General features: G+C 51.8%; 1 protein-coding gene across 2 annotated transcripts; it reads left to right on the top strand.

Annotated features, from left to right (window-relative positions):
• The first annotated feature begins 225 nt into the window (after positions 1-225).
• On the top strand, positions 226-12,814 carry HVCN1 (hydrogen voltage gated channel 1). Of its 2 annotated transcripts, XM_044440766.1 has the most exons (7): positions 226-261; positions 6,300-6,383; positions 8,633-8,861; positions 9,640-9,744; positions 10,448-10,679; positions 11,255-11,367; positions 12,670-12,814. In XM_044440766.1, exons 3-7 carry the CDS (start codon positions 8,658-8,660, stop codon positions 12,733-12,735), a joined length of 720 nt encoding a protein of 239 aa, XP_044296701.1. In that variant the 5' UTR covers positions 226-261; positions 6,300-6,383; positions 8,633-8,657; the 3' UTR covers positions 12,736-12,814. The 2 variants fall into 2 exon arrangements, with proteins under 2 accessions (XP_044296701.1, XP_044296702.1); XM_044440767.1 differs by lacking the exons at positions 226-261; positions 6,300-6,383 and adding an exon at positions 6,632-6,694.
• Positions 12,815-12,900: the final 86 nt, after the last annotated feature.

The raw sequence follows: 12,900 nt of genomic DNA, 5'->3' as shown, positions 1-12,900 counted from the left end.
CGCGGGCTTCTGCGCGGGCCCGGTGCGCCGGGGCCCCCTCTCGGCCGCGACGGCCCCTGCCCAGCCGGGCGCCGCCGGTTCCCGGGGGCTTGGGCTCCCTCCCCCCGCGCGGAGCGCCCTCCCCGAGCGCCAATGGAGAGGAAGGCGGGCGAGGAGTAGGAGGGCGCAGGAGGAGGAGGCAGGGCGGCGGCGGCGGCAGCGCGGCAGCGGAGCGCAGCGTCCGGCGGGCGCGTCGCCACTTGCTCCCCGCGGCCAGGCACGGTACCGAGGAGGAGGAGGAGGAGGATGCTGGGGAGGGGGCGCCAGGCCGCCGGGCAGGGGGCGGGCCGCCCCCGCTCCGAGCCGCCGGCCTCCTCCGGGGGTCTCTTCTGGCGGGCGACGCGGCGGAGAGCCCGCGGGACCGGGGCGTCCAGGCGAGGAGGGGGGTGGCGGAGGGGAAGGGGCCGCGCGCCCCCGCCGCCAAGACCTGCAGGGCGGGCAGGAGGGGGGCTCGTCCCGCACCTCCCTCCCGGGGAGGCTCACCGGGGGCCGAGCGGGAGGGCGCGGGGCGGGGGTCGTCCCCCTCCTCTGGGCCGATCCGCGAGGCCTCGGGGCCTCTTCCCTGCCCGACCTTGCGGAGGGGACCCCGGCCGGGTTTCGGGGGGTGGGGCGCTGCGCGCCGGTGCGGGGTTAAACAGAAGAAAAACCTTACTTGAAAGGCAAATGGCTGGAACCAAGCCCTTCTTTTTCTCTTCATCTGCACCCGAACGGCAAGAGGAGAATGGTGGTCATAATAATTATTCGTATATATAACTTAACTTTTCCTCAGAAGTCAGGTGGGTCCTATCCTCACACTTTTCCTTCAGACGTAACCCAGATCTTGGGGGTGTGATCTGAGCCGGCCAGAGAAGTAGATTTCTGTGTTTAAGGTGCCATCCGAGGCTTGTTTAGAAGGAAAGAAGTCCTCAGAAGGGAGTTGTAATGCTGGGAATCATAGGCCTTCTTTCTCTCTGAGCATCACAGGATGCACCTTTAATCTGCTGATTGTGTGCCTCTTTGTGTAAAGCTTGCAAAACATTAAAATGTGCACTCACATGCACTCACTTTCTCCTACTTTCTGCACACTTCACTTCTCTAACTCAAACTTTTCCTGGTGCTTGAGGGGCTAAAATGGGCTTTCAGAATTGTCCCGACCGTCTTTCTCATTCCCCTCTCCCGCCAAAACCCCCTCCTCAGTCTGCATGAGATGACATTTTTTAAAGTTGCCTATAATATTTTACATTTAAAACTGGCTTCACCACCAGTTTATTTACAGTAAATTTCTAGATGTGCTACTGAGTTCAGGATTGTTCTTGTCCAACCACCGAGGGCTTCGGAGGGAGACTAAACTGGTGATGGCAGATGTACAAGTAATGGGTGCTCTTCCTGTGACAAAATGGAGGGTCAGTTTGTTCCTTCTCTGTTCAACACTTCCCACATTTTCATGCCAGCCATCTTCCAAGAAGCTTGGGTGATACGTGGAGAATTATCCTGGCAAGCAACCTCTGGAGGTGGTTAGACAGAGAGAATGTGGGGGTGACATCACTGAAAGCCGATGGGATTTGAAATTAAGTGGAGACTTGAACCCAGGTCTCAAGCTTGGGCACTGGAGATTTGTGCACTGGAGCCCCCCCCCCCCCCCCACACACACACAGTAATCTTGAATTCTGAAACATGAATGCTCAGGTTCTGTAGAAGAATGTTGTGAAATCCAAAGGTTTCTGGCATTGTGAACACTTCTTTTCTCTTAATTAAAACCCAAAAGCAGCAGACTTTACTGGTGGGATAAATATAACCTGGGCCTATTTAGGAATGGTGCTCCCCTCCCTTCATCTCTCTAGCCCAGGGCTCTTTGGTTGGGTGTGAGGTGATCCCCAACAGCAAAAAATGTATATCATCGAGCATTTGTAGGAAGCTGTAGTCATGCTATTATTTAACCATTGCTGGACTTGCCTGTGTTGACATACACTGAAAATCATTTTCTTTTAAGAGCAGGTTTGGAGCAATTCAGGGACATGCTTGGACAGAAACATGTTCCGCACCTTCCCCCTTCCCCTGCCGGTTGCAGGAGCTTTGTCTGTCTAAACACGGACAGGATGGCACCCTAAAACAGTTTTGTAGATGATGCTGGGAATCTCCTTTGGGTAGTCCAGGATATGGACTGAGCAGATTTTTCCCTGGGAACACTGCTCACTGGTGGATAAGCTGCCCAAAGGATCCATCAGCCCCAGTCTGTCCTTTCTTGCAGTCTTCTGCAAAAGCAGACAAGAGTGCATTGCAGCTAGCCGGGGTCTGCCTGCCAAGAGTGTCCATCCTGGAGCGCGACCCAGAGGAGTTCCTTCTGTTCTTCGGCAGATGAGCTGATACGGGAAAGGTTGCCCAAGAGGCCAAGCATTTCTAAAACAATGGCTCCGAGATGTTCACCCCTCAAGGACACTTGGCACCTGAGGAAATTGGACCAAGTTCCTTCTCAGGCTGTTTCTAGGATTCAAGACAGGAAGATATGTTTATTACACAACTGTTAAGCAAAGATTGCATGCTTTGATCCGGTGACTGGGGAGGGCTGGCGGGGAATTTGTTAATTATTCAGCCAAGTCATGATGAGCGCAGTGCAATCCGAGCGGCCCTCGGGCAGGGTAAATTCCTGAGACCTTGTTCTCACAGGGATGGTTTTTTTTTTTTTTTTCGATTTATATCCTGCCTTTTTCCTACAAAGGGCTCGAGGCAGCTTACATCATTCTCCTCCTCCATCTGATCCCCACCACAACAACCCTGTGAGGTAGGTTGGGCTGAGAGTCCGTGACTGGCCCAGAGTCACCCAGTGGGCTCCATGGCCGAGGGGGGACTCGAACCCAGATTGTCTGAGTCCCAGTCCCGTGCTCTTCACCACTGCACCACACTGGCTCTCTGTGATGCTGCGCCCTGCGGGGTTCATCCAGCTGGGAGACTCCACTCCAGAGGGCCTGCTCGGCATGCCACGGAGTCATGCTTCCACCAAGGAAGGCTGGGCAGGTTCCCCAGACTGCAACCCCACTGCCAGCCGGCACAGATCTTTCTGGGCCTAGGCTGGGTCCGGGTGGCCCCCTGTCCATCATTAGTCCTCGAAGGATAGCAGCCTTTTTATTTTCCTGTTATTTTGATGTTTACTTGGTTTTGAGTGAGACTTTATTGTGAATTGCTGGATGCTGTGCCGTCTCTATCTGTGCTTGTTGTAAACCATCCCGAGACACTGGCAATGGGATGGTCAATAAAAGCGTTAAATAAATTAATTAATAAAATAAAACTAGCACAGAGGACCCAGAAGAGCAGCCGTGCATTGGCCCCCTCTGTGCTGTGCTCGCCTTTGCCCCAGTCCTTCGGTGGGCTTGTGGTGTGGATTGGTTAATATTGCTGGGGGCCTGGGGCTAGTCTGGAAGAGCCCCCAGCGACTGCCCCCCCAACTGTTGATTGCTAAAAGGGATTGCACAAGTGGGGCAAACTGGTCAGGCAGCTTTAGCCAGGTTGAGTACTTGCTGTTATGGAGATTCTCGGAAAGGGCAGCTGTCCCAGTGATGGCTGGAGATAAGATTAAGCTGGAAGGGGTCTTAACTTTCTCTCACTCCACCCTAAAGAATGTGCAAGAGTTGGAGGTGAAAAGGCCGGGCCAAAATACAGCATCTGTTAAGGTAAAGCTCTTGTTGCCACTAGTTAAGCTTCAGAAGAAAGCTAACTTTCAGTTTACTGTTTAAAATGGAAAACCTTTCTAACCTTTTAGAAAGGGGGGTGCCTCAGAAGGTGGGGAATCGCCAGATGCTTGGTGCTGGGGGAGCCAGGAAGTGGGTGTGATCTTCTGGGGAACCCCGGCGTGCCATATAGGGGCGCCAGCTGGGCCATATTTAGCCTGGGGTGCCACACTTCTGCCCTAGGCATTGGGTGGGGAGCGGGGATTGGTCTTTGTGCTAAACACTTTATGTTCCACATTTGCATGGGTGAATAAACCTGGAACCTCACCAAAATGTTGTATGTCTCTAGTGAAATCTGGTTTCAAGCTTTCAGAGCTGGAGCAACAGTTTTCATATTTGGGGCTCCCGTTTTCAATCCCAGAAGCACCTGCTGCCGCCCCTGCAAAATGTGGCAGATGCTTTGCTCTCTGTTTCCTGCAGTTGTCATTTTAAGAGGGTTGAGGATTTTTTAGCTTGGAAAAGTTGAGAGGCGGCTAAAGTTTTGCATGTCTCATTGCTCATGGAAGACGTACACTGCTGACTTGAAGATGACTGTTGAAATATCCGACTATGATGCAATTTAGTGCTGTTTGGATGACAGGTTTGGGTTAAGGCGTTGTCTGATTTCCTGGTGTGTGACCTTAGCTAGAGATGTACTCTTTGCATTGTCATCTTGGGAGAAAGGAAGGTGTTCCAAGCAATGAGCCAGAACTCTGACCTGTGCCAAATGTTCAGTACTGACAGAATTTGGGAATACAGGTGTGATGCAACTCACTCAAAAAGTTACTCCTATTCTCGGACTTAGTCTAACTGTCTGCATTCTGGGTGTAAGAATGCTGCCTTCCTAGATAGGGCAGCTATAAAAAATGCCAAGAAAAAGTCTGAATACCTGAATTGAGCTCTATAGAGCTCAATGGAGTCGTGGTTATTTAGGGTCAGTCTGTTTACTCCGCTGAAGCTCAAATACTTTGGCCACCTAATGAGAAGGAAGGCCTCACTGGGGAAGACCCTGATGCTGGGAAGGATGAAGGCAAAAGGAGAAGGTTGAGGTGGCTGGATGGGGTGACTGGAGAGGCGGGTGTGGGCTTGGGTGGACTCTGAGGGATGGTGGAGGGCAGGAGAACCTGGAGGAATGTTGTCCGTGGGGTCGCAAAGAGTCAGGCATGACTTTGCGACTGAACAACAACAAATTTACTCCGTCAGCTGGCACAGGGGAAGCGTTCGAAGCTGCATCAGGGATTCCCAGACCAGCACATGCTCCATTCTTCCTGAAAAAGGTTTATTTTTAACACTCAGTTCATTATAACTGCTTAACTGCAGTAGCTCCCATCAAAGTGAGGGTTGAGGCTGACTGCCAGCCTGCAACCAGAGCCCTTAAGGACTTGACAACCCATCAGGGAAAGGTTTCATGGGGGTATGAAAGAAAAGGGTGCTGTTTTCCTTCCTCACCCACAACATGAGTGGAGCTCTGTTGCGCAGGATCCTGGGGCACGGTGATTCTCCATGCCCTTTTGAGGTGCCCCCTTTATTCCATTCTTGTTTTCTGGGATCTGCATTTTGATGTGCGTGTGTTGTAGGCAGTCCCGTCCCAGCCAAAATGCTGCTTGGATGATTCAGGTACTTGCCAGGGTGGACAGTGCCTGGATGCAGCCTTGTTCTAAACAATCCGGTTATAAACATGAATACTTCGGTGGTGATGGGAAACCCTGCTAAGTTTGTGTTACATTAGTTATGTATTTTTCATGTGGTTAAAAAAGTAAATGAATTTCTAAGCATAACAGTACCAGCTCTTAGAACGAGGCTGCTTGGTTGCCATGTAAGCGTAAACATCCAAGAAAGAGACCTTGGAACTTCCACAGTCCCTCCTGTTCAAATGCACATGTTTCCTCTTGCTCAGCACCCCTCAAAAATGGAATTGGGGCTCGTTGCTCTTTTCCCTTTTTCCTGTACCTGCCCAGGCTGAGTGGTGCTGCAGCTCCTGTGTTTGAAACTCAACTTGTTCTTGAGTGCCTAGAAGTGATTTACAAGCAACCTTGTCTGTGTCCAGCAACACAGACAGAAGGACCCGTGTGCCAACTGGTTCTTTTTTTAGTAGTATCAACAAGCACGCCCGTTGGCCTTGCCACAGCTGAGCCATGACGCCAGAACTGGGCCAGAACCGGCGGGTCCCTGCTCCTCCCCTCCCTTCTGTTTGTGAAGTGAATGCTTTTTCTGTAAGATTCCAGCCATCCCCAGCCCATAACCTGGCATTCATCCTGGCCCAGGGCAAGGAGAAAGTACATATAACAGGTTGTCCCCATAACACTGAAGACTGCTGGTTTTGTGATGTTTTGTTATGCTGAATATTGACTGTAATCAGACCTAGAAGATTTTCCCCACCCTTGCAATTTGTTAATCAGGGGCTGTGGGTGGCTGCAGAAAATAGGCAGAGGGGAAGTTATCTGAAAACTGCATTGTTTTGCATTTCAAAGACAAACCACTTACAGGGAAACAGAAGAGTTGGTTTCACTCTCTGCTTTTCCTGCAAGCAGTTCCCCAGAAAGCTTGTAGCGGGTGCTATTGTTCTCTTCTTGTCTCCAGGACTGTTTTTTGGCTGTTGCCAGGAATTGCCGAGCACCACCACCACCACCACCGGGATTCTGCATGTGCTAGAGGCTGGGAGAGGTAAGCACAGACACACTTCCGAGGGCTTTCGGGATTGGTGGAACCTTCTTAGAGGGACCATCCATAGCCTGGTGACAGTTCCTCTGGGTGCTGGGTGCTCCTGCTGCATGTTTAATATTTGGCCTTTCTCCGAGATGCTCAGAACAACCGAAAGGGGAGGTACCTGCCTTAATCTTTACAGCCACTGTGCAAGGTCTCAGGCTGAAAACATGCCAACTGCCGCGGCATCACGCAACGAGCTTCGCGGCAGGGCAGAACCCGGGGCCAGCCGTTCTTGCATAGTATCCAAGTGGTCCATACCTCCCTAGAAGGTAGGACAAGATTATTCCTGCCACCTTCCAGGTGTGGGGCTGAAGCAGAGAGGCTTCCCAAAGATGTGGGGCTCAGATGGGGATTTTTACTCGGCCTGCGTAAGCCGGACATGGTAGTAGGAAGCTTCTCCTGTTGTTTGCCCCCAGTAGTATTTCAGTGGGTACACAAATATTTAATTGGCATGCGCAGTAGCCACTGATAAGACCTCTATCTTGCTTGAATTTGTTCAGCCCCCTTTTTAAAGGCATCTAATTTAATGTTCAGCACCAAATAGCGTAATGGGACGTTTCATTAAACTAATGAAAGGGGTTTGAAGTACGTTGTCTATCCTGAAACATTTGCAGTGCTGAGCACCTTGTGGAGATCAGTAGGTCGGCCTTGCTAAAAGACTCAGTCTGGTTTCCTTTGGAGGACACAAGCTCCAGCCAGGCTTTCCTCCGTGCCTGGAGCCCTTTGGACTACGACCCCTAGAATCCCTCGCCCTCCGCTGCCATGCTGGCAAAGACCAATAGGAACTGAAGTCCCAGCATCTGGCAGGTGCCAGGTTGGGGGAAAGGGCTGCTTGAGCATTGTGAGGGGACAAAGCGGCTCTCTTTTCATTCCTAAAAGCAGCAGCAGCCTGGCTGCTGGGCAAGACGGGGTGTTGGGCCAAATCTATGCACACAACCCTGTTTGCTTGAGTTTTCCGCCACTTCAGCCCATGCAACAAGTTTACTAGCATCTTGCCGGTTAAAGCTCTGATTGCCAGTACTGAGGCTCCAGGCAATGCATTTCAGTCTTTGATATTCAGCTGGGGCCAGGAAACCACACCAGGGTCACTGGTCGTGGGGCAATAGGCAGAACCCTGGACTGGGACAAAGGTAGAGCAGCTTTTCCAGTAAGTCCTGAGGCCGTGACTCCCCTGCTTTACTCTCTCCCCATCCCTGTATTGCATTTTGCCTTTCTTGATACTTAGTCTACTGCATAGGGTATTTAATCTGGTCTATATAGGGGCTTATGAGGTGTTCCTATCCTGCTTTTTAGCTTGCATGGACTCTCGAAAGAGCTTACAATAATTAAAAATCAAATAGTGTATCAAATACAGAATGGAACAATAAAAACAGTGCTATTTTTAGTGCCTTAAAGTATCAGTGGCACTCAGCAAGTGTGTGTGAGAGTGAGAGTGAGAGTGAGAGTGAGAGTGAGAGTGAGTGAGAGAGAGAGAGAGAGAGAGAGAGAGAGAATGGAAGGAAGGAAGGAAGGAAGGAAGGAAGGAAGGAAGGAAGGAAGGAAGGAAGGAAGGAAAGGGAGAAAATGAGGCAGTCCTAGACAAGCGGTTACACTCAGACCCAACCCCAAATCTGCAAAATGGGTATAATGCTGCTAGCCTACCTCACAGGGCTGCCAGGTGGATTGCTGAAGTCATCCCTGTGTCAGATTCTGACCACTTGAAATATGCTAGCCGATCATGTTCCATGTTTGTTTGTTTGCTTTATTTAAAGGTTTTATAAACCGGCCCTATACTAGTGTCTTCGGACGGTTCACAACAAACAAGTTAAAATTGCTGTGTCTTATTTTATTTTATTCTTACCGAGAGTACATTAAGGGACGGTCTAGAAGTGTTAAATAGATAAATAATAAAATACAAACCTGGTGCAGCAGGGCAAGGAATTCCCCCGCCCCCCCCCCTCGCCATAGCTCTGCCTCGCAATTCTGATTCTTCCTCTTTAACCATGAGAATTACCTCATGTTTTCCGCCTCTGATCTGATGGGGAAGTGGGCATCATTTTTCATTCTGGATGAGCATGTCCAGGCCAGAAAGATAGGCCTGTTTCAGCCTTCACCTGTGAGAATACGCCTTTTTCGTACAGTTTTATCATGTCATTCATAAACGCAGTGAGGTTGTGCTGGTACAAGCTGGTGATGGTTGCGCCTGCTTGTCGCCCTTCTTTCCACAGGCTCGTGCCCACTTAAGTGCCAGCCATGTCTATGTACCTGAAGCATTTCACGGTTGTGGGAGACGATCCGGCTCAGTGGAACAATGAGTACAGGAAGTGGGAGGAGGAGGAGATGGAGGAGGAAGGGGAAGGAAAGACAGCCGAGACGGCCGTGAAAGTGGATGCTGCATGCAGGAAGCCCACCTTCCGGGAAGTTATGAGAAAGCTCTTCCAGTCACACAAATTTCAGGTAAGGGGGAGGAGAGCTCTCGGGGTGTCTGACGCGTTGTGCACGGCCCTCTCGAGCGCCCTTCTGCGTCTGCTGGATGGGAGGATGGTGGCCACCAGAATGTACAGGAAGTGGCAGTTGGGTCCCTCTGCGTCTGCCTTCCCCAACCTGGTGCTCCGGATTGCAGCTCTCACCAACCCCAGCCAACATGGTTGGGAAGGCTGATACGGGCCATGGCTACCCCCTCTGGCTGGCAGCTCCTCTCCAGAGTTCTGGGCCAAGTTTCCTATCCCCATCCCCTGTGAACAGGAGATGCTGGGAGTTGGGCCATGTCTCCTGAGCACCTACTGGCGTGATGCTCAGGTTCAAACCTGCTGAGAAATCCCACGTTGGAAAGGCAGACGCGTGCACGACGCTTCCCACCAGAGCTGGTACTGGTTCTCCTAAATGGAGAGCGAGGCCCTGACCGAAGAGGTTTGTGGCTTGCCTCCAAACGTCCCCGCGTGGCTTTACAGAGGACTCTCCTGTTTAGCAGCGCACTGCTGCTGCCAGGTCAGGTCGGCAAAAAGCTCGGGAGCCGCCCCCGCTCTGCCTTCGGGCCTTCCCATTCCCGGGTCCCACGCACTGGAGCCAGCGGCTTCTTAGGCTCCCTTGCTGAGCTCAGGGAAGAGAGCAGCAGAAGCGGAGTGTTGCCCCTCTTCACCGCCCCCTGGCCTCAGAGGATCTCTGCTTGTTACTTTGACTTCCACGTTGGCCGACTTCAGATAATTTGGGTTTTGCTCCGTTTTCCTCTTCTAAGATCCTGGTCGTCTGCCTGGTTATCTTGGATGCTGTGCTGGTCCTTGGGGAACTGGTTCTGGATTTGAAAATCATCCATCCGGACAAAGAGGAGATTGCGCCCAAGGTAAAGGGAGGCAGCGCCCCTAGAGGAGACTCTGTGCCAGCCAGTGCCCTTCACATGGGTCGGGCTACAACGCCCATTATCCCCAGCCAGCATGCGCTTGCTTACATTCCGTTCAGCAACAGTATTATAGTATTGCTGGGGCGCAGAATGGGAGCACAGCTGTGGGCACAATATTCAGTTACTAAAGAATCTTAGCCTTTAATTTTTTAAAAAGGGAAAGCAAGTTTCTAGCTCCTCGTGTGGGGTGGACAATGCGTAACTCGCTAGGTGTTGCCGTACTGCAGCTGCATCAGCCCTAAAACAAATTGCCAGTGGGTACGGGAGCTTGGGAGCTGCAGTGCAGCAACATCTGGAAGGCCAGCTGTTTCCTGCACTGCCATGATGGGTGTATGGGCTTCGTGCAGGGGCACCAAAATCACAGAAGCTGCAGAGGTGGCTGATGTTCTGGGGGCTGCAGAAGAGGACTTGGTGCCCCTCCCCCTCTGCAGAATCGGGGCATGTGCACAATTAAGGGAAATGCAGATTTACGTTAGATGGTGCAAGTGGTGGGATGTAATTGCCCACGTGTGCATTCTGTCCTTCGTCTGCGTGGCAGGAAATGGAAGAGCGAGCATGTGACCCATTGTGTAGCTTCTCTGCAGAAGACCATGCTGTGTATTTTGTGGGGTACTAACAGCTGCCTTGCTGTGTTGGCACCTCCCAGGTCTTCCACTACCTGAGCCTTTCCATCTTATCGCTCTTTCTGGTGGAACTTGGCTTTAAGCTCTTTGTCTTCCGCCTGGAGTTCTTCCACCACAAGTTTGAGGTCCTAGATGCTGTTGTCATCATCATCTCGTTCGTTCTGGACGTTGTTCTCCTGTTCCGGGAGCACGAGTTCGAAGCGCTTGGATTGCTCATCCTCCTCAGACTCTGGCGAGTGGCCAGGATTATAAATGGTAAGTCCTCGAAAACCGGAAATATCCCAGCGTGTAGCTATGCACCAGATCGCTCAATGCACGTATGAGCACAGGTGGAGCGAAGTGACATTTTCTGGCTATGAATCACATAAAGTATCTGCTTCAACGAGGCGATCCCTCCTCAGTCTAGTTTCTCTTTCTTTGGCTTCCTACCAGAACGGCTTGTAGCCTCCTTGCTGTCCTCCTCTGTCCCCGATTCTGCCCTGCCTGCCTCCTCCACAGCATCCCTGCTTCAGGCCCACTGAGAGTGTAATTCACACACACATCCTTCTGACAAAGCCCGCTGGCCAGACCTACAACCCACAAGAACCCTTTCCAAAATGCATGAAAGGAAACTGGGCTTGGGACGGGGAAGCTTTGAATCGGCCCCCATCTCCAGCAGGTCACGTACCTCACCTCTCCATTCCCCCGTCTGTAAAACAGGTCAAAAGGTGACCAACCCACCAGGCTGGCTAGGCGAGTGATAGCGCTTTGCCCACAAGCCGCCAGGGAATGACTCGCAGGGGCTGAGCTGGAGGTCTTAACAGCCGCCTGTTCTCCAAATCCTTCTGCAGGAATAATCCTGTCGGTGAAGACACGCTCCGAGCAACAGCTGTCCAAACTGAAGCAAACCAACACGCAGCTCTCTGCGAAGGTCGAGCAGCTGGAAAGTAGCTGCGCAGAGAAGGTAAGGCCGGGCGGCCCTGACACAGAGCCAGCTGCCTTGAGGTGCCGCTGAGGAGCTACGAGGCCTTGAGCCAGTCACAGCCAATGTGCTCCTCTTGGTGTCGGGGGAGTTCAGTGACAGGATTGTAACTGCGTTGTCCAAACTTTCCGTCCCCCTTGTCGACACCTGGGAGCACCAATTTTTCCTGCAGCATGAAATGCAGCTGGGGACAAACACGGCGAGGTGTAGAATGGCGCGAAGGAGAGCGCAGTGAGCATAATGCAAGCGTGAAGCAGGATTTTGGACTTGCTTCAGTCAGAGGTGCACCAAGAACCTTAACTATGCTGCAGTCCTCTCCCCCCAGCTCCTTAATTTGGCTTCTACACACAGGGAAGGAAGGTTCTGCTGAACTTCATTCAGCCTGAAGGCCAAATTCCTGTTCCAGAGAAGCAGCTAGGGCTGCATTCCAGGGATGGATGGAGACAAATGCCACAGGCAGCAAGGCCAAAATATCAGCATCCTGTAGCTCATTGTGCCAGTAACTCGGCCTCAGAAGAGGCATTTCAGCCCTGCAGAAGGGAGAGCATGCAGAAACCAAGCAGGGGGCTCTGGCCATCTGGGGAGCTCCAGAGGAGCCGCTGCAGGTTAATTGGCCGATCAAGCTCTTGGCTGCACATGTGCTCTGAAGCGCAGCAGCCTGCCTTCAGAGGCGGAGAGTCCGGTTCGTCTCGTGATTAGCAGCCGCTGCTCCCTGGCCAGAGGGAGGCGGGGACCGGAGCTCAGACGTGCAGCTGCTGCCCCGTGGGCTGCAGTCACAAGGCAGCCCCTGTAAATCCAGCCCTGTGGGTACTTCTGGCTCCTTCCGCTTGTGCCACGATGCTGCAGAGCACCAGTGGTGCCAGCAAGTGACATGGCCACCAACCCAGGCGTGGAACTTGTACGAGCTTGGCAAGAGGCCATGGCTTCATCACAGGGTGGGGAAAAATTCTGCCTGAAACCCAGAGGCCCACTGCTGCCAGTCAGTGTTAACAATATGGGGCTGGATGGACCATGAATCTTTGGGAATACCCAAAGAAAAGGGGGCAGGATGTCTTAACTTGAAGCTTGTGAGTTTATGTAGATTTATCTGCTAGACTGATTTTGTGTTCCATAATCTTTAGACATAAGAAAGTCTGTTTTAACAGAGGTTTCAAAGAAACCTGGCATTTTGCTAAGCTTTGCCTTTTTCTCAGCTGCCTACTTCTAAGAGCTGGAGAAAGACGCTAGAAGACCAAGTCCTGAGGGTTGCAGGTAACTAACATGGCCCTTTTTCTTGTCCAACAGGAGCTAGAAATTGGAAGGCTCAACAACCTTTTGAAGCAACACGGGCTTCTCAGCCATCCCAAATAGATGTCTGGCTGCCCAGATTGGGGCAAGGCCCTTCGCTGGAGTAAGGGTCAGCACCAGGAAGCTAACTCACTCTTCCGTACTGTGACATTTTGAAATTTTGATTTTGTATCTTCCCTCCATTGTCTATAGCATCTTTCCCCCATCACTCTTTCAGACTGAGTGTTG

The sequence above is a fragment of the Varanus komodoensis genome, unplaced genomic scaffold, assembly GCF_004798865.1.
Source record: "Varanus komodoensis strain SLA01 unplaced genomic scaffold, ASM479886v1 scaffold38, whole genome shotgun sequence".
Classification (NCBI taxonomy): Eukaryota; Metazoa; Chordata; class Lepidosauria; order Squamata; family Varanidae; genus Varanus; species Varanus komodoensis.
Note: the sequence above shows the minus strand (reverse complement) of the source record. Positions and strands in the feature narration are given on the sequence as shown.